General features: G+C 32.4%; 1 protein-coding gene across 1 annotated transcript; it reads right to left on the minus strand.

Annotated features, from left to right (window-relative positions):
- Nucleotides 1-9,255: 9,255 nt before the first annotated feature.
- LOC120122270 (ninja-family protein AFP3-like) lies at nucleotides 9,256-10,713 on the minus strand. Its single transcript, XM_039141440.1, has 2 exons — nucleotides 10,200-10,713; nucleotides 9,256-9,629 (listed from the first exon to the last, which is right to left on the minus strand). Exons 1-2 carry the CDS (start codon nucleotides 10,711-10,713, stop codon nucleotides 9,256-9,258), a joined length of 888 nt encoding a protein of 295 aa, XP_038997371.1.
- Between the last annotated feature and the right edge of the window lie 7,980 nt (nucleotides 10,714-18,693).

The raw sequence follows: 18,693 nt of genomic DNA on the forward strand, positions 1-18,693 counted from the left end.
GTTTTGGTCGTGGCAAAAAGCTCTTCTCCATTGTTTTTTTCGCAAAGTAACACCGATAAGCAATTCTCGTGCCCTTGAAACGCAAATCTAGAATTTTTTGTGGTCGTCTGACCATCGTAGCCTGCCTCACACGCCCCATGTCTCCCCTCTTGTGCATGGATGTTGTTATTCATTTGGGACTTTCTAGAACCGGTCCAGAACCGCTCAAGCCGCCTAAGTCAAACCGCTTGAGTCACTTCTTGGATTTTAGGGATTCGATTTATTTTTATATTGGGTTTGATAGATTTGTCACTTTTGATGATGATTTTCTATGATTTTTCTTATTTTTCTTGAATATGTTGAATTAGCTGAAACAGAGGTAAAAATTTGAGGACTATAAAGATAATTTTACCCTTTATTGGATAAATTTGAGTTTAAACCCCCCACTTACCTGGAGCATTCTATTTTTAGAAACCCATAGCTTTCATCTCTTTATGTTTTTCTCTTTTTTTTTAAGTTTTTCTTTCCAAGATGTTTCCATCGTCGTTTCGATGTTGTTGAGTGCTCCGTTCATCTCACCATCGATATCATTGTGTTCATGGCATAGAGAGGAGTTGATCGGTGGTCGACTTGTCATTGGTAGGCTTGGCGTGACAAGGGGTGAAGCGAAGAAAGTTTTGGTCGTGGCAAAAAGCTCTTCTCCATCGTTTTTTTCGCAAAGTAACACCGATAAGCAATTCTCGTGCCCTTGAAACGCAAATATATAATTTTTTGTGGTCGTCTGACCATCGTAGCCTGCCTCACACGCCCCATGTCTCCCCTCTTGTGCATGGATGTTGTTATTCATTTGGGACTTTCTAGAACCGGTCCAGACCGCTCAAGCCGCCTAAGTCAAACCGCTTGAGTCACCTAAGCCAAACTGTCTGGGTCGAGCCAAGCCATCTGCGCCGAGTCAAACCGTCTAGAATGAGCCGAGCCAAGTTGTTTGGACCAAGCCGAGCCAATTCAAGCTTTTGACTGATGTTGACTGGCCATTAATCAGTCGTTGACTTTTCTAGGACCACCTATCCTGATGTTTTTTGATGTCTTGAGTCAATTTTTGGGGTCCCTTTCATCAAATCCAAATTCAGTAAGCTATTTTCATCACTTTATCTTGTGATACTCATTTCTAATTAAATTCGTTTTGCCTTGTATTTGAGATATTTTTGGATTCTAAATTCAAGTTTGGGGGCATTCGAATGGAGTGAAAATGACAGACTGAGGTGGCTAAAAAACTGAGGTAATACATTACTACTTTTTGCATGCTTTAAGGAACACATTGTATTGGTTGCATGATTAAATATTATTGCTCAATTATGTATAGTTAATTATTGATGGGCTGATTATGGTAAGAAATTAGTAAATCTTATAAGACTCGGATGACTCGCATAAGAAATTTGAGGACTGATATATCCAAGTTCAGTGATTTATCATTAAATTAATTAACCTCAGTATTTGTAAATTATAGTTAATTTTCATCAAAGGTTAAATGCCAGAAATACATGTGTAAGTAATTAAAAAAATACCCATGTGACGTAAAAAAGGCAAGGATTGTCCATGAAACTGAAAATAACCCTGAAAGCTACAACTGATCCAATAAAAATACAGTTTCACCTGTTAAAGGCTTGTTTGCCTAGAAAACCCTGAGAATTGACTATGACCTCCGAGATGACACATAACTTAAAATTGGGTTCTTGAATAAACACCTAAGGATTAATTTACTAGAAGTAATGCATATGACAAAATTGGATGAAATAACTAAAATACCCTTGGAATGAAAAAGAGACCTAGATCTCCCCTCATAGTGAAAATGACCTAAATACCCTCAAGACCTAGAAATAAGTGGGTACTATTGGTTAAACCTAGAAAACAAAGATAAACCTAAGTGTTGTATCGCCCCTTAAGATCTTGGTGCATTATTTAAGCGCGTCAATCATTTTAGATATAGTTACAATGCAGAAATAATTAATATCATCGAAATACCTATTCGTCCTCACAAGATCTTTTCAATTATTGCAGTTAGTATTAAGAAGTGAATATCTATGAAGTATTTCGGTCCAAAAGATTGGCAGGTATTGTAGTGCTGGGATTTATTCAGTTCGAATTGACCCAATATCCTGATAAGTCGACATAAATCTTGAATTTAGTAAATCATCATTTTAATTTTATTAGATTAAGTTACTAAGATCCTCCAGTAATCAAAATGTCTAAAATGCCCCTAATAACCTCAATGATGGAATCATGCTTGTTATACCTAGATCTTCGATAATTCTGATGTAAAGGTTCCTAAATACCTTTCTGACACACTTGAATCTTAAATGTTTTCGAAATATCAATTTCTGAATGTTGATAAGATCTGATAACGAATGAACCATTTATATAGGGATATCATATCTAAAATCCGATCAATCTATCGAAGTTTCATGTTTTCCCTTCCTAATAAATATGAAGTCTATCTGAAAAATATATAGACCCTCTAGTGTGGTCCTTGTGTGCTAAATAACTGTTTTATTTGCATTAAAAATTATGTTTTGATACTTGGTTGATTTATGATTGTTTTTACTGGTCGATATACTTATTTATTTGATTTTGTTTATAAACTATGGATGTCTGATCTATGTTACATGGTTACTTGATTTACTAAAAAAATATAAACATGCATGATTTATGGATTATGGAATTATTGTTTACTATCTAAAGTGTTTATTTTGAATGCTATCTGGGTAGGTTGAAGTATGGAAGTTCATCTCTGATCAAGCTGGTAAATCCTTTAAGGACCTAAGGTAACCCTTGGGTAGCCTCTTAGGCCCCAAGATACTCCCTTGAGTAGGCTCTAAGACCCCAAGGCACTCCCTTAGGTTGACTCTTATACTCAACGAGTATAGGGTCAAGGGGACTACATTTTTAGTGTACGGGTGGAGGACGACTATGTGATTTGAATAACTATATTGTTACTTTTATGATATTCTATTGGATCACACTTATGATATTATAGTTTACTGTTCAGCCTGAATTTTACTGATAAACTATTTGGGTAGGATTATGGAGTATGGAGGTTCAGATCTGATCAAGCTGGTAAATCCTTACGGACCTAAGTGACCCTTGGGTAGGCTCTTAGGCCCCAATGTACTCCCTTGGGTAGTCTCTGAGGTCCCAATGTATTCGTTTAGGTTGGCTTTTTCGCCCAATGGGCATAGGGTAAGTCCTTATGGATGCAATTATGGGGAACTGCATATTGGTGTTTGGTTGGAAGATATTATAGTGATTTTAAAAACATGTTTTACTGAAATACACTACTACTATTTTTAAACTATGATTTCATTTATTTTGGTTTTGAGGGAACACACTTGACATCCTAATTTGATCTCCTGAATCTGTTCCTTTGAACTGTAAGCTTCATGTCTATTACCTAAAGAAATATTAGGGGAACCTCAACTCATCGCTGGAACCTGTATATGTTTGGATTAATAAGCAAGTTTTATGCTTTGTCATTTATTTGCATGTCCTTCAGCATCATCTGGTAGTTTTGTATTACTGAGCTTTCCTAAAGCTCACTCTGTTCTCACCATTTCATGTTACAATTGATCTTGTGCAGTTATTGACATCAATATGGGAGTTCCTCCGGTACTGCTTCAGAGTACAGTACAAGTGTAATTAGGGGGCATATAGGTCATATTTGTTTTCATATGGAGTATGTTACTTTCACGGTGTTGTGTATGATTAAAATATGTTCTAATATTTTAATGTTTTCTAAACTTGTATTTCATTTATAATTGTTTTACGATTTGAAATGGATTAGCAAAAATTGTAGTTTTTCTGTCATTTTTATTGTGAGTCGCTCTGGTGGTCCTAGTGCGACATATTGGATCAGGTCAAGTTTTCTGGGGTGTTACAGTTAACGGCGAAGAGAAGCTTATCAACTGCACAAGTGCTCCGGCGACTGCAGGAATGACTCCCCTTCTTAGTGGCGGCGGCGGTAGTAGGTGGCTAACCCTAAATTAGTGTTAGCCAATGTGTTAACATGATGGACCATTAGGATTTTGTAACATCGAGCCTACTGTTAGGTCCTTTGTTGTTGGGCTTGCTTTGTTGGGTTTGGGTCTTGAATGTAACTTGTAATTGGGCCAATTCTTGTAACTTGTAATTGGGCCAATTCTTGTAACATGGACCTGTAAAAATAATAAAAAATAATATTATATATATAGATAGTAATAATAAAAATAAAACACGAACAAAAACGGTTTAATGGACAATAACATAAATAGTAATTAAAAAACTTTTTTTTCAAATCCATAAAATTGCATATTAAAGAGAACTGTTTTAAAGTCTTATTGAACTAAAGTCCAAACTCCAATTGATGCGTCATATTTCATCAGTTCTCATTGTTAACAACGAGTGATTGATTTGTTATAATTATTGACTAAATTGTTAGTTTTGAAATTTAAGAAAAAAATATTCAAACATTAATAATATTTTATATAGTTTAACTTTAAATTTAATATACTATTATTTTTTCATTAATAGAAAGAAATTATAAGTACTACTAATTTGTAAGGTGTAATTGAATGAACAAATAGATAATAAGAAATCTATAAAAATGACATAAGATTTTGAAATCCATTAATTGATAGAGTGATTAAAGATATTCACATTATCCCACCTTATATGAGTGTAAGTCTCAACATTTGTCTTAAAAATGTAATAACTCTCTAAATAATTAGAAAATACTTATTAATAAAGCATATAATTAGTTTTGAAGAAATATGTGGCCCGTACAGTCGTTAAGACAGTTGGTTAAGCCTGTACCGATTCCAGGCCCTACAATTTCCCTTCCAATTCCCTGCCCATTTCTCATCTAACATTATCGCCTGTCTCTCAATTTGATTTTCTCTCTCACTGTTTGGGGTTTCAGTCTGTCATGTTTCTTGGTTCTTGGTTTCTCAATATGTAGATCAATATACAAAATCCAAGACCACACAAGTTGAGTAAATGGATTCAAAGTTTTCTTTGGGATTAGACCGGCTATCAGTGATTAATTAAAAAAAGTTTTCTTTGGAGTTAATTCGAAGGTCGTTGATTATTACGTAGGCACCTCGTTTCCTTTGGGTTTCCCCATTTTTTTTTTTTCCCTATTACATTTAATTTAACTTATTCTCCAGTTCGACTCTTACTTGAATTTCATTATCTGCAGGTAGTATTGATTTTCTTTTTAATTGCTAAATCAAGCACTTCCATTTGGATTTTAAGGTGGTATAAGTCTAAGACCAGTGATTACTTGATTTCTCAAGCATTTCAGCTATGGAATCAGGAGATTCAAGTGGAGTCCATACTTGATTGTTCGTATAATCAGTTGCCAGAGTTATTATATTTACCTAGGTGTGATGTACTCTTTTCCTTTAAATAGGTTTAAATGAGATTTTAATGAGGTACTGACAAGCGTCGTTTTACTCGTCAAAATAAAATAAAACATCTTCTCAAATAAAAGAAATAAAAATAAATTTAGTATAATGAAAGAGGGTCGATCCACATGGACTTAGAAATTCATGAAACGATTTAATGTCGATTTCAATCCAGGCAACTACAAGAAAAATAAATTAGAAAAAGAGGGGTTTCACAATTGAGAGATGAAAGATAAAAGAAAATAAAAATATAAAAATCAAAGCAAAAGAAATGAAAACGTAAATAAAGTTGAAAACAATAATGAAGAAATCGGCTCATGCTAACTTTGTTTCAATTCCGTTTGATCATCGAAATTGATTTCTACTCCGAGATTCAAAATGAAAATCCTAAATCTTAAATGATAAATCCCAAGTGTTTTTAAATTTAAATTCCTAAAGATTTCGTCCATCTTTTTCCAGATAATGCTAATTGGACTGCTTCTAGAAACCGCTGCTGCTGATTGGATCTTCTGGAAGCTGCCATGTCAGATCGCGTCGTGTCCAGTGTTGTGCCTATACCTCGACCATGATCAAAAAACAATAAAAAGTTGCACAACGTGCCCTTTTGCTTCCAATTCCAGTAATAGGTCCTCTTCACAGAAAATAAGTGAAATGCAATCAAATCAGTAGTGAAAAGTTCATAAAACAAGAGAATTTAAACAACGAACCAATGAGTGTCAATTGCAAGCACTTGTCAGGTACCCAACTTTAGGTTTTAGAATTGTACTTTTAAATCCTTAATAAAATCAAATTTCCGAGCCAAAAAAATACAAATAATCCTCATCAAACAGCTAACTCTATATGAACTAAGCGACTTCGATGGTAAAAGAATTATTATTATACTTAAAGTTCCAGATTAATAAAAAAACAACTGACTATAGTGAAAATAAAAGATCCTCATCTTCTTTACCCGCTTCGGCCAATAAAGAGGCAATCACCCCATCAGCAACTTCGGGCCGGATACCATCCCATGTCTTTAGAACGAGAACGGAAAACCGAGCCGAATGGAGTATGACTTCAAACGGATCCTTGTTGTATTCACGATGGGAATTTCAACAACGAACCAATGAATTCGATGTCTAGATCCGGCGAGTTTGGTGACAACTACGATCTGTTAATCATTTTGAGGCAATTGCTAGATCTTCCGACGATCAGACTACTCACCAAGATGGCAAATCGTAACGAGCGTCACCGAACCGACCTCGGCTGTAGAGATGAAGGATTATTTGAGGGAGCCAAGAGATGATACCGCTGTCGAATTATTACCCTATTCCCGTAGTTTATATCAGGTTTAGGATGCTAGTGTAAAACCCTTAGCCTTCCCTAGGTAAGTTTTCTCATTAATCTCATTTTTTTCAACTTTAATAACCAAGCAAACTCATAAACGTTCCATTCCATTTATCTAATATTTGATGTTTGAACTCTTCAAGTGAATTTAATGTTAAAAGATAATATTAATCTTATTAGAAGTCTTGGAGTAGTGACGTTTGTAGGATGTGTATGCATTGTCAATAGATTAAATAGTTTTTTTAACAAATACTATTCTTGTAAACGTCTCGTACTATTAAAAAATTGAATATCTGGTTTACATAGTTGAAATGGGTAACCGTTCATCACTAAACTATTTCACTTTTATTTTAATCACTAAATTAAAAAAAATTAATTAAACTTTCAAATTACCCTTGTTTTGGTAATTCCCAAATGACTAACTATTTTAGTGTTATTTTTATTATGATATTATATATTTTAGTAATATTTAATATCAATTTAAAAAAATCTTTTCAAACCTTAAATCATATCTCAAATTATAAACCTTAATTCATACTCATTCAAACTCTTAATTCATTACAAAGCTCTAACGGTGAGGTGGGTGTGGGGTTGTGATTTGAATGCTGTAATTAGGGTTTTAGAAGTTGCAACTTGGAATTTAAGGGTTATTTGAAATTGGTGTGATGTAAATTGGGGTTTGGGTGCTGAGATTTGGGGTATGAATATTGCAATTTGAAGTTTGGGATATAATTTAGGGTTTTATTGTTATTTAAGGTTGGGTTGTAATTTAGGTTTTTTATTTAGGGTTTAGATTTAAGGTTTGTGATTTAAATTTTGAGGTTGGGTGGTTTAGGATATAATTTAGGAGTTTCAATTTTTTTACTTTATTTTAATATTATGTAGTGAAAAATAATAAAACATATCACATCATTAAAAATATTAATAAAATAAATTGGAATGATTAAAATAAAAAATAAATGTAAATTATTAAACTGAAAATTTGTAAACTTTATTGATCAAAATAAAAGATAAATATAATTGTATAATGGATGGGGTAATTTACCCAGATTAAAATCGGGTTCTCATTGTATATTAAAATCGGCTTTAGGATACAATTATTCGTGTCATCTTCAATGTAAATACCTTGATTAGTACAAAAAAACATAACCGATACATGCATAATTGTTTTTAATGAAGACCGGAAGATGGGGGCTAAGGTGGTGGTTCATTCCAAGAAGGTAGACTTTACAAAAAAAAAATAACAACAATCACAAACCCTAAACAAAATCCAGTACCCTCCGGAAACCCCTAAACAAGAGACCCCAGAAGACCCCTAAACAGGAGTCCCTTAAATCACAATCACAAAAGAATGCAGCTTACGAGTGCGTGCGTGAAAATTTCAAATCAAATTTAATTATAAAATAAGATTTGTCGACTCAAATAACTCGATATTTTTAATCGACTCAATCAATGCTCTACCACTCCTGAAGCTACTACGTTTCTTTTCCTTCAAGCTAACATATTGCTAACATATTTTTTCAACACATTTTTTCATTGGAGAGGAGAAAGAAATAAGAGGAATGGAGAAGGGGAAAGGTTATGGAAAGAAGAAAAAAATGTATGAAGTTTTAAATTTTAATGTTCTCATCTCATTATTTTTTAACCCATGCATTCAAACATTTTTTTTTTTAAAATGGGAAAAATTTCTCTTAAGTCCTTTAACTTTGACTCTTAATTTAAAAATAATCTTTTTAACACGTTTTGAACCAAATCACTAGTCTAAAGGTGTGAAGAAAAGTCCATGGTTGTTTTCGTTGGCTGCAGTATTTAGGACGTGTTGGATTGTTATGCTTCGAGATTTGTTAGAATTTCATGTGGTGGAGTAAAGAAGTCAAATGATGTTTAATGAGGGCAGACCAGTAGCACAGGATGAAGGCCGAAGAAGAATGAATAGGTGTTGCTTTTCCAGGTTTGATGCCTTCTTTAGCCGACTAGTTAGGTTGGTCGGTCTTGCTTTTAATTTTTCTTAGACGTATGTATCAGCCTAAGTAGAATTGTATTGTTTGTTCTTTTTATAGCCGCTCATCATCAGGGTTGTTATTCCTCCTAAGTTTGGTGATAGTCTGATGATCTGTGGTTCTTACTTAGGTTAGTGATATGCTCTTCAAACTCGGGTTTGCTGTTTATATTAAGCATTCATGTGGCTTGAGTACCGTGTGTTTTGTCTTGTTGTGAGAACTTTTGAAGTGTCGTGTTTGCACTTAGTTAGAGTACTCTTTTCCTCCATTTATATACATACAATCATATAAATTATTGAATAATATTCCTATGATTGTAAAGCAAAGCTATGATACTTATGTTGCAAGCCTTGACCTTCATAATAAGAAAGTTACTGAATTTAGTTCTTAGACAAGCAAAGTTTTAATATCCATGCTAAAAAGGTTTTGACAAAAGCCATCATCAAGAATTTAAATAACGGTCGTTGTTTTACGATTTGAACTCTCTCCGGCTCATCGCACTTTGATCTTAACTAGAAAAAGGAGTTTGTGCAGACCTTGATATGCTTCATCGGGTTCGCGACATCCATACCACCGGCGTGCTTCACGAACTCTTCCGGTGAAAGGAAATGCCCGTGGCAAACACATACTATGATCACCTGTTCTTTGGTGTATTTGTAAAGAAACCCTTCTATTTTCCTCCCGTCGGGGCCGGTGGTGGTCACGGTAGGCATTGCGTTCATCACAGCCATCCCATCGTCTTGAAGCATCCTACTGGAAAGTTTAGCCTTCTTGGCCGCATTCTCGGATTCGGTTTCCTTGAGCTCGAGTTTCACCAAGTTTCCGGCTCCGGAAGTGATCCCTAGTTCGGACTTCATTAGGTTAGAAGATGATGGTGCACCTAGTCCTGCATTGAATTTTTTTCAAACACCATATGCATTCGAATATGTGTATCTAAGCCATGATGTTAGGATTTTTCATTTTCAATGTCCAAATGATGAAAAAGTAAGTGATTAAAGGAAAGAGCATAAATTATGGATGCTTTAGACCTAAGTTATTCGAAATTTTCATTTTTCATTAAATATTTACTTTTAAAGTATGTTCGACATATATTCGAATCTTAAATCTATTTAATGCGTGTCCGACATATATTCGAATCTTAGATCTATCTGACGCGTGTCCGACAAATATTCGAATCTCAAATTTATTTAAGGTATGTTCGACAAATATTTGAATATAAGATCTATTTAACGTATGTTCGACATATATTCGAATATCGGATTTATCTAATACTGTTTCTTATTTTTTATAGTATGAATATCTAAACCTGTCAATGCTGAGTCAAATTAAGCACAAGCTGTAAGAACTCGAGTTGAACGTGAAAATTGAAACTACTAGAAGCTAAATAAAAATCAAAAGGCTCAAACTCGTTAAATTCGAAAGAGATTCCCTCGAGGAAAGAAAAAAAGGGTCATACCTTTGTGTATGTTATCAATGGCTGTATTAAGCGCAGGGTTTGTAGCAGCAGCTTCAGCAGGCGCCGCCGTTAAGAACCTTTCCTTATCAGTCCCTTTCATGGCATTCCTATGCTTCTCCTCGGCTCTTCTCTTCGCCTCAGCTCGCTTCATCATCCTTAACTCCTTAATGTTCACCACCCTTCTACTCCTCTCCACTTCCACAGGCAACGAACAAGACCTCGGCATCGGAAGATAACTCTTAGGCGTGGTGTTTTCCACCTGTTCGATGGAACTCCTCTTGAGGATCACCATTTTTCCTGGTATGGATGATGACCTGGTTAAAGGCTTTTGTTCGGTACTGTAGTTCCCAGTACCGTAAATCCCTCCCAGAGACAGCCTAAGATTAAGGTCGGGTCCAGGAAAGGAATCTTGGGTTTGGTTCAAAACATGGTTTTCGAATGCAAAACCCCGAAAAAATTGAATCGGTGGTTGTTGTTCGACCTTGTCTTCGATGATCACTTTAGCTTCCGCCATTAAACAAGGTCAAAGAACTTCCCCTTCCTTTTAAAAAAAGAAAAAACCACAGATTCATAAACAAATCAGTAGAAAGAATCAAACACATCAAAAATAAAACACTGATAAGATTTAAGAAGGAAGAAACAAAAACACATGATCGTCAAAACGAACTGAAATTACAAAGAAGAGAGAAAAAAGAACGCTTACACGATGGATGAAAAACACAGAAAGTGAAAGTGTGGGGAGAGAGAGTTGTTGGGTTTGGGTTAAAAGAAAGATACCCAGATGGGAAACAAATTTGATGAGATAGTGATAGCATAGATGACACAGCACAGATGAGAATGAACCACACGTGGTAATCAGTGGGGAGGAAGAACATGGAGGGGGAAAAAGATGGAAACCTACGGTTACTCTCGCTCACTCTTAACACAAGCTCATCCGACCACCAATTTTACACCAAAAATATATATGTTTCCACTTTCCACTTTTCTCATACATACACACCTCGGATCTTCATTCCTATTTTACTTATAAAAATCTCTTATTTTTATGTTTTATTTTAATAATTTATTTTGGTTCATTCAATAATGAGAAATATGTATGTATATATATATATATTTAATTTTATATATTGATTATTAATATATTAAAAGGTATAAAAACATAAATATTTTAAGTCAATACTATGGTACGTTACTAACACAACAATAAATTTTTCTTTTCTTGTTAAATGGTTTGTTAGAATTGATGTATGCACATGGGTTTTGAATTATTTCATTTAGTCTAAGAGGGTGGTTTTCTATGCTTCTAAATGGTCATGCTTATAAAGATATTTATCCATTGGTGTTGGAATTTCTTGTTAGTCCACGCTTGCAAGGAAGTCTTTTCAGGGTTGTTTAAAACATCTCGATGGCCCATGAGGTTTTTTATTCAGGACTGCTAAAGCTGGAGGGTTCTAATGAGTGGCTTCATTGAGGCAAACTGGATAGAAGATATCATGCTAATTCGTGGAACCGGTTTCTATACTAGTGGTGTTGTACTGGACTAAAGAAGAGTTACTTCGACCTCGGCGGTGATGATCTTAGCTAGTGGATTTAAAAAGCTTACCCGTGGAATAGCGAAAGTGCAGTTCAACCTTGTATGTCGACAAATCAATGCATTGGCAGATCACTTCGCAACTAATGGTTTGCGACGCCATTTGTTTTTCTAAGCATGGTGGTAGATAGGGAGAGTTAGTGTAAGTTTGTTCTGTAGTGAGGGTAAGGGTTTTATAATCGTTAGTTGAGTTGTGTATTTTGAGGAGTGGAATCGATGTATTTTGTTAGATATTGGGTGTGCTTAGGCTGTTGAGAAAGGGTAATGCCAGTATTAGTTTAGATCGATCCATTTTGGAAATGGAATAAAAACATAATGTGGAAATACAAAAATAAAAAATAAATTTTGATATCAATATTTATATTATATACTATTAATCTGTACCATATTATAAAAGTTTAGTTAACCCCTAGGTTTAAGATTCTTCCAGAGAAAATTTTGAATCATACTATAATTTACTTTTAGATTTAATAAATTTAATCTTTCAAAGTAGGTAATGACACGTAAAGGAAAATGTGCAACAGCGGGATTTGAACCATGTTCAAAAGAATAAATAGAATGCATGAAAGCACTAAGCAAAACATCTTTACTTGTAAGCTTAAAACATATTTTATATAATATAATCTAACTAATGGAAGGGGAAAAAGGGATGTAAAATACTACTTAAGGTCTCAAACTTAGGACATTAAGGTAGAGTGTGAGTAAATTTTTTTTTTTTGGATAATTCATAATTTTATTACCCAAAATAGTAAAGTTTGCTACAACCAATCAACAAAATAAACAAAACAACCTAATTACAAAATCAATGATTGGTTAGACTATACCCCAAACATTACAAAGGTAAAAGTTAATACTATCAAGTCTGTTAATAGATTTGCCCCTAAGGCGAATACCAACAGCATCAATGATTTCTTTGAGTTTAATGTCTAGGGTTCGAAAATGACCCTAAAACATTCTCTGGTTTCGTTCCTGCCACAAGGAGTAGATGAAAGCATTCCATGAAATCTTCAAAATTGTGGTGATAAGGGATTTCCCTTTCCAAGTTGAGCTAGCTCGAGAGACCATTTCTTCTCATGTTAAAGCAGTATAATTCATCTCATTCAGCTTTAGGACTGATTTCCAAAGACCAACAACCAAGGAACAATGTGAAAAAAGATGATCTCTAGTTTCTTGGTGAATGTTGCAGTTAACACAGAGTTCATCTGTACAAATTCCCATTCTTTGTAAATGATCTCTGGTAGGTAACCTATTCAAAATGGCCATCCAAGCAATTAAGCTATGCTTTGGAATATGCATAGGATACCATATGAGTCGATGCCAATGAACTTTCTGCCCCTGCAACCGAATGTTTTCCCATATTTCCTTAGTCCGCAGGGAACCAGAAGCAATAAGAGGAAAAGCAGTAGACCTCAGTTTTAAAATTCTGCAGAAGCCCAGCTAACATTAGTTCCAGCTTCAAAATGCCAGAAATCCTGCTCTTTAAGATGAGATTAAAATTTTAAACTAGATTTATTTTGTACTTTTATAATTTAATATATATAATTGTTAAATTAAATATTTTTAATTTAATTAATAATTTTAAATTTTTATTAAAAATAAAATACTCAAATTAAACAGTTAATTAAGTTAAAAAGATTTCATTTAATTTTTTATTAAAAATATTTTATTTAAAGATATTAAAAATAGTTGTCATAAGTTTAGTTTACCTTAATAATTTTTATTAAAATATTTAAATTCGTAAGTTAACTAATAATTTAACAATTTTATATATATATATATAATCATAAAACTAAATGTAAAAAGTTAAAAAATCTAGTTTAAAATATATAAAAATGTAATCTCATTTTATTAAGAATATACATTTTTGATTTTATATAAATGTATAACTTGAGTTAATTATTTGGTTTGGCTTGGTGTCTAATCAACTTGCACTTTCCTTGAGTTAGAATATGTTATATAAACAATGGTTTAAATACATACAAATTAAGAATGTTGGTTTAGTGGTTTCATGCATGAGCATTGTTCCCTTCAACTTGGGTTCAAATATTTAGCAGCATGCTCTTCTTTCTGTTATTTTATTTTATAATAAAACTAAATGTAAAAAGTTAAAAAATCTAGTTTAAAATATATAAAAATGTAATCTCATTTTTATTATAAGAATATACATTTTTGTGATTTTATATATAATGTATAAACTTGAGTTAATTATTTGGTTTGGCTTGGTGTCTAATCAACTTGCACTTTCCTTGAGTTAGAATATGTTATATAAACAATGGTTTAAATACATACAAATTAAGAATGTTGGTTTAGTGGTTGCATGCATGAGCATTGTTCCCTTCAACTTGGGTTCAAATATTTAGCAGCATGCTCTTCTTTCTGTTATTTTATTTTATACTCAATCAGATATGTGAGACGTGTCACAATCTGAGTGTAATAAAAAAATTGTTGGGTTCGATGAAGCTCGATTATCAATCTAAAATGTGCCAAGAATGGGTAAATATGCTTTTTGAAGTTTAGGGAGTAAGGAGTATAAAGATAGGAAAATTTTCACAATGATTTATAGTGGTTCAACTCTCTCAATGAAGTCTACATTACTAACTATGCTCATCACTTAGGATTTTCCAACAAATCCACTAATTTGTTCTTCCTTTTTCAAGGATAACGAGATAACATTACAAACTCTCTAACTTTTCAAAGGCGTGGTTAGAACCAAAACCCCTTTACAAAGGAAAAGAATTGTAAACAAGAAAACCTCTAAAAATGAAGGTGTTTACAAATTAAAGCTTACAAAAACATAACTATTTACAAGAGAAAGAAAATAAAGAATGAAAAGCTTTTCTCTTGTGTTTGATTGCTTGGATAGTTGTTGTGTAACCTTCTTCAAGTGTCCTCAACTTATTTTTATATGTTGGAATGAGTTACTAGCCGTTTGGGAAGGTTTGAAGTTGTTGGAAGACTTTTTGCACACAAAGTTTCGAAACTCTGGGGAAAGTTTCGAGACTCTTCGAAAGAGCTGTTGGAAAAATTTGACCGTTGGACAAAGTATTGAAACTTTAGGTAAAGTTTTGAAACTATTGAGATAGTTTCGAAACTCTTGAAAAGTATTGAAACTTTTTGGGAAAATGTCTTGTAAAGTTTCGAAACCCTTGTAGAAGTTTCGAAACTTCTAGTAAAAATACTCATTTTAAGGTTTTGATTGGACTTTGAATTATTTTGATGAAAACTTTGAATAAATTCAATTTAGACCAAAAACATTTTGCCCTTATTTGTTATATCAAAATATTAGTTCTACAATCTCCCCCTTTTTGATATAACAAAACCTTTGAAAAATAGTTTTTGCCAAAAGCTCCCTCTTATCAAAACTTTAATGAAAAAGATAAATATTTTAGAAAATATTAAAGCTCCCTTTTTTTATTCTTAAAATTGAATTTTTCAAACCTATACTTCTCCCCGTTTTCGTTATATCAAAAATAATTCAAACTTTAGGTCCAAAAATAACAATGGAGAGTAAGTAGAGAATCTTAGCATTAAAATCATTTAAAAAATCAAAAGCTTCCCCTCAACAAATGTATTCCAAACAAAAATCTGACTTTAAAAGTTTGACACTTAAAAGACATTGAATTTCAACAAAGATGAACAAACAAGTTAATAGCACAAGAAATTCAATATATCTAGGTCTAATATACATTATGCAATACCGATTGTTGTATTTAAGTGCATGTACATAAAGCTATCAAAAATTGATATCAATTGTTAGAGTGATATCATTTGCCAAAAAAAATCATATGCATAAACATTTAAATTAAGGTCAAAAATTAAAATTTGTAAAAACAAAGCATTAAAATCAATTTTGACCAAAATTCATTATGATGAACAAACATTTATGAGAAATCATTAAAACTTTAGAAAATGTTCATCACAACACTTTTTAACATGCATAAGATAGAAAATCAACACATAATCATTTTAGTTCAAAACACATGCATGCATACAACAAATTGGCAACCAATTAATTAAAACAAAAACATTAAGCTTAGAGGTTACCCATTCCTTTTCAAGTGTGTCTAGAGCATTTGAAAATCTTCACTTTCATCATCATTGCTCCTACACACCGACAAGTATGTGGATTTTGGTATCCAAATTGTTTTGGATCCTTGAACGTTAGTTTCAATGCCCCTTGTTCCCTTAGGAACCATACTTGTCTAATTTTAAAATGTTTTCCTTTCTTTAAATGATAAGCATGTTCCATATGACCATGATAATGGCAATATGAGCATTTTTCCATTATGAAACTAGATGAATTATTTAAAATGACTTTCTTTTTATTTTGTTAAGCATTCAAGCTTAACTTTTAAATCAAAACTTTCTTTTTCAAAATTTTCAATTTTCATTTTTGAAAGCTCTAAATCCTTTTTCAAAATTTCATTTTGATTTTCAAAGTCCATTTTTTCTTTCAAAAGAAAATTTTTTTCAACTTTAAATTTTGAAATCATTTTCTTGTATTTGGAGTTCATGGTCTCAAACTCCAAACATAATTCATCATATGCATCTTGTAATTTATCAAAAGAATATAAATCAAATTCATTAGAGTTAGAAGATACCTTGGGCTCTTCAAGAGCCATTAGGCACACCACCTTTTTTGGTTCTTCTTTCTTGTTTCCATGGATCTCTTCGAGCTTATTCCAAAACTCCTTGGTATTTGAACAAGAAGAAAATCATTCATAGACATCGATACCAAATGCATAAAACAACATGTGCATGGCCTTAGCATTTTGTTGAGCTTTCTTCCGTTCTTGGGAACTCCACTCCTTCGTCTTCTTGTTTGGAGAAGAGTAGCTGTTCTCGATCATCTCTCATGCATCACGATCATTGGATTGGATGAATAACTTCATTAATTACTTCTAATGATGGTAGTTGGCTCCAGTGAAGTATGGAGGCTTGTCGATCGGTTGAGAGTTTTCCATGTAGAACTAGTCGAAGGTGGAAGCCATCTTCTCAGTTGCTTCGAAAATGGATAGAGCTTCTTCAAGGATCATCTCAAGGTTGTTAGACCTTCTAATGTGTTAAGCTTTGATACCAATTGTTAGGCTCGATCGATCAACCAAAAATTGCCAAGAAGGGTGAATTGGCTTTTTGAAGTTTAGGGAGTAAGGAGTGTAAAGATAAGAAAATTTTCACAATGATTTATAGTGGTTCAACTCCCTCAATGAAGTCTACATCCACTGCCTAAGCTCCTCACTTAGGATTTTCCAACAAATCCACTAATTTGTTCTTTCTTTTTCAAGGATAAAGAGATAACTTTTACAAACTCCCTAGCTTTTCAAAGGTTTAGCTAGAACCAAAATCCCTGTACAAATGAAAAGAATTGTAAACAAGAAAACCTCTAAAAAGGAAGATATTTACAAATTAAAGCTCACAAAAATACAACTATTTACAAGAGAAAGAAAATAAACAATGAAAAGTTTTTCTCTTGTGTTTGATTGCTTGGATAGGTGTTGTGTAACTTTCTTCAAGTGTTCTCAACTTGTTTTTATATGTTGGAATAAGTTACTAGCCATTTATAGTCGTTTAGGAAGGTTTTGAGCCGTTGGAAGACTTTCTACATCCAAAGTTTTGAAACTCTGGGGAAAGTTTCGAAACTCTTCGAAAGAGTCATTGGAAAAATTTGATCGTCGGACACAAAGTATCGAAACTTTAGGTAAAGTTTCAAAACTCTTGAGATAGTTTAAAAACTCTTGAAAAGTATCGAAACTTTTTTGGGAAACTGTATTGGAAAGTTTCGAAACTCTTATAGATGTTTCGAAATTTATGGTCAAAATACTCATTTTAAGGTTTTGATTGGACTTTAAATTATTTTGATGAAATCTTTGAATAAATTCAATTTATTCCAAAAACATTTTGACCTTATTTGTTATATTAAAATATTAGTTCTACAAAAATAAATTAAATTAATTAAATTAAAAATAACTCTCAATCATGTGGTGACACGTGTTAGTATCTAATTGGGAGATTAAATTTATTAAATTAATTTAAAGTTATGACCAAATTTATATAATGTATAAATATTGAGAATCAAATATTTAATTTTACCAAGTTTTTAACTCCCACGTCACCTCCTTTGTTAAAAGTTAACAGTTAATGACTTAATTGAAGTATTTAAAAAGTTGGATGGTCTGATTGATTAAATCGCAACATCGGTGGTCAAAGTGAAAGGAAGCAATAATTAAGTGGTCACCCATGTTGTTTACTCTAATTTTAATTGTTTGTTTTCATTGATCTAATGATCTAAATTTTATATTTTATATAGTCCATACATCTTACCTCAATTTAACCTCAATTTATATGATATTAATTATTAATATATTAAAATGAATAAAAACATAAATATTTTAAGTCAAACTCTTAAACGTATTTTCTCTCTCTCTATTTTGTTGAATAAATACAAGTAAGATTACGAAAGAAAAAATATTTTATATTAAATCTATATTTATAAATATTTATTTAATAAATGATAATAGAATAAAATTTTACTGGTCTCTTATTTAATCTTAGAATCTTTATTTATTAATATTAAAAGTGTATTTCGGCACAAATGTGTAATTGTATGAATTTATATTTATTGAAGGTTTTGTAAAAAATAAAAATAAAGGAAACTATACTTATTCTTTGGACACAAAAGTTTATTTCAATCGACACGAATCAAGCTACTTTAATGATTAAAATAATATTTCCTATCTCTAACGGTTTTGTATTCGAGCTCCAACGACTGCAAGATATTTGAACATTCATTGTTGAGAGTCTTTAGAACATATACTAGTACTTATAATTACTATATACTAATAAAAGAAATATATTTAGAATGAAATGTAATATTTGATATAATTTTAAACAACAGTTGATGAT

This window comes from Hibiscus syriacus, unplaced genomic scaffold (assembly GCF_006381635.1).
Source record: "Hibiscus syriacus cultivar Baekdansim isolate YM2019G1 unplaced genomic scaffold, ASM638163v2 tig00110384_pilon, whole genome shotgun sequence".
NCBI lineage: Eukaryota > Viridiplantae > Streptophyta > Magnoliopsida > Malvales > Malvaceae > Hibiscus > Hibiscus syriacus.

Excerpts from the sequence above, each read along its gene's own strand:
- LOC120122270 (XM_039141440.1), bottom strand. The coding sequence starts at position 10,713 with ATGGCGGAAGCTAAAGTGATCATCGAAGACAAGGTCGAACAACAACCA. Across the intron at positions 9,630-10,199 it reads CATTGATAACATACACAAAG|GACTAGGTGCACCATCATCT; the intron begins GTATGACCCTTT and ends AATTCAATGCAG.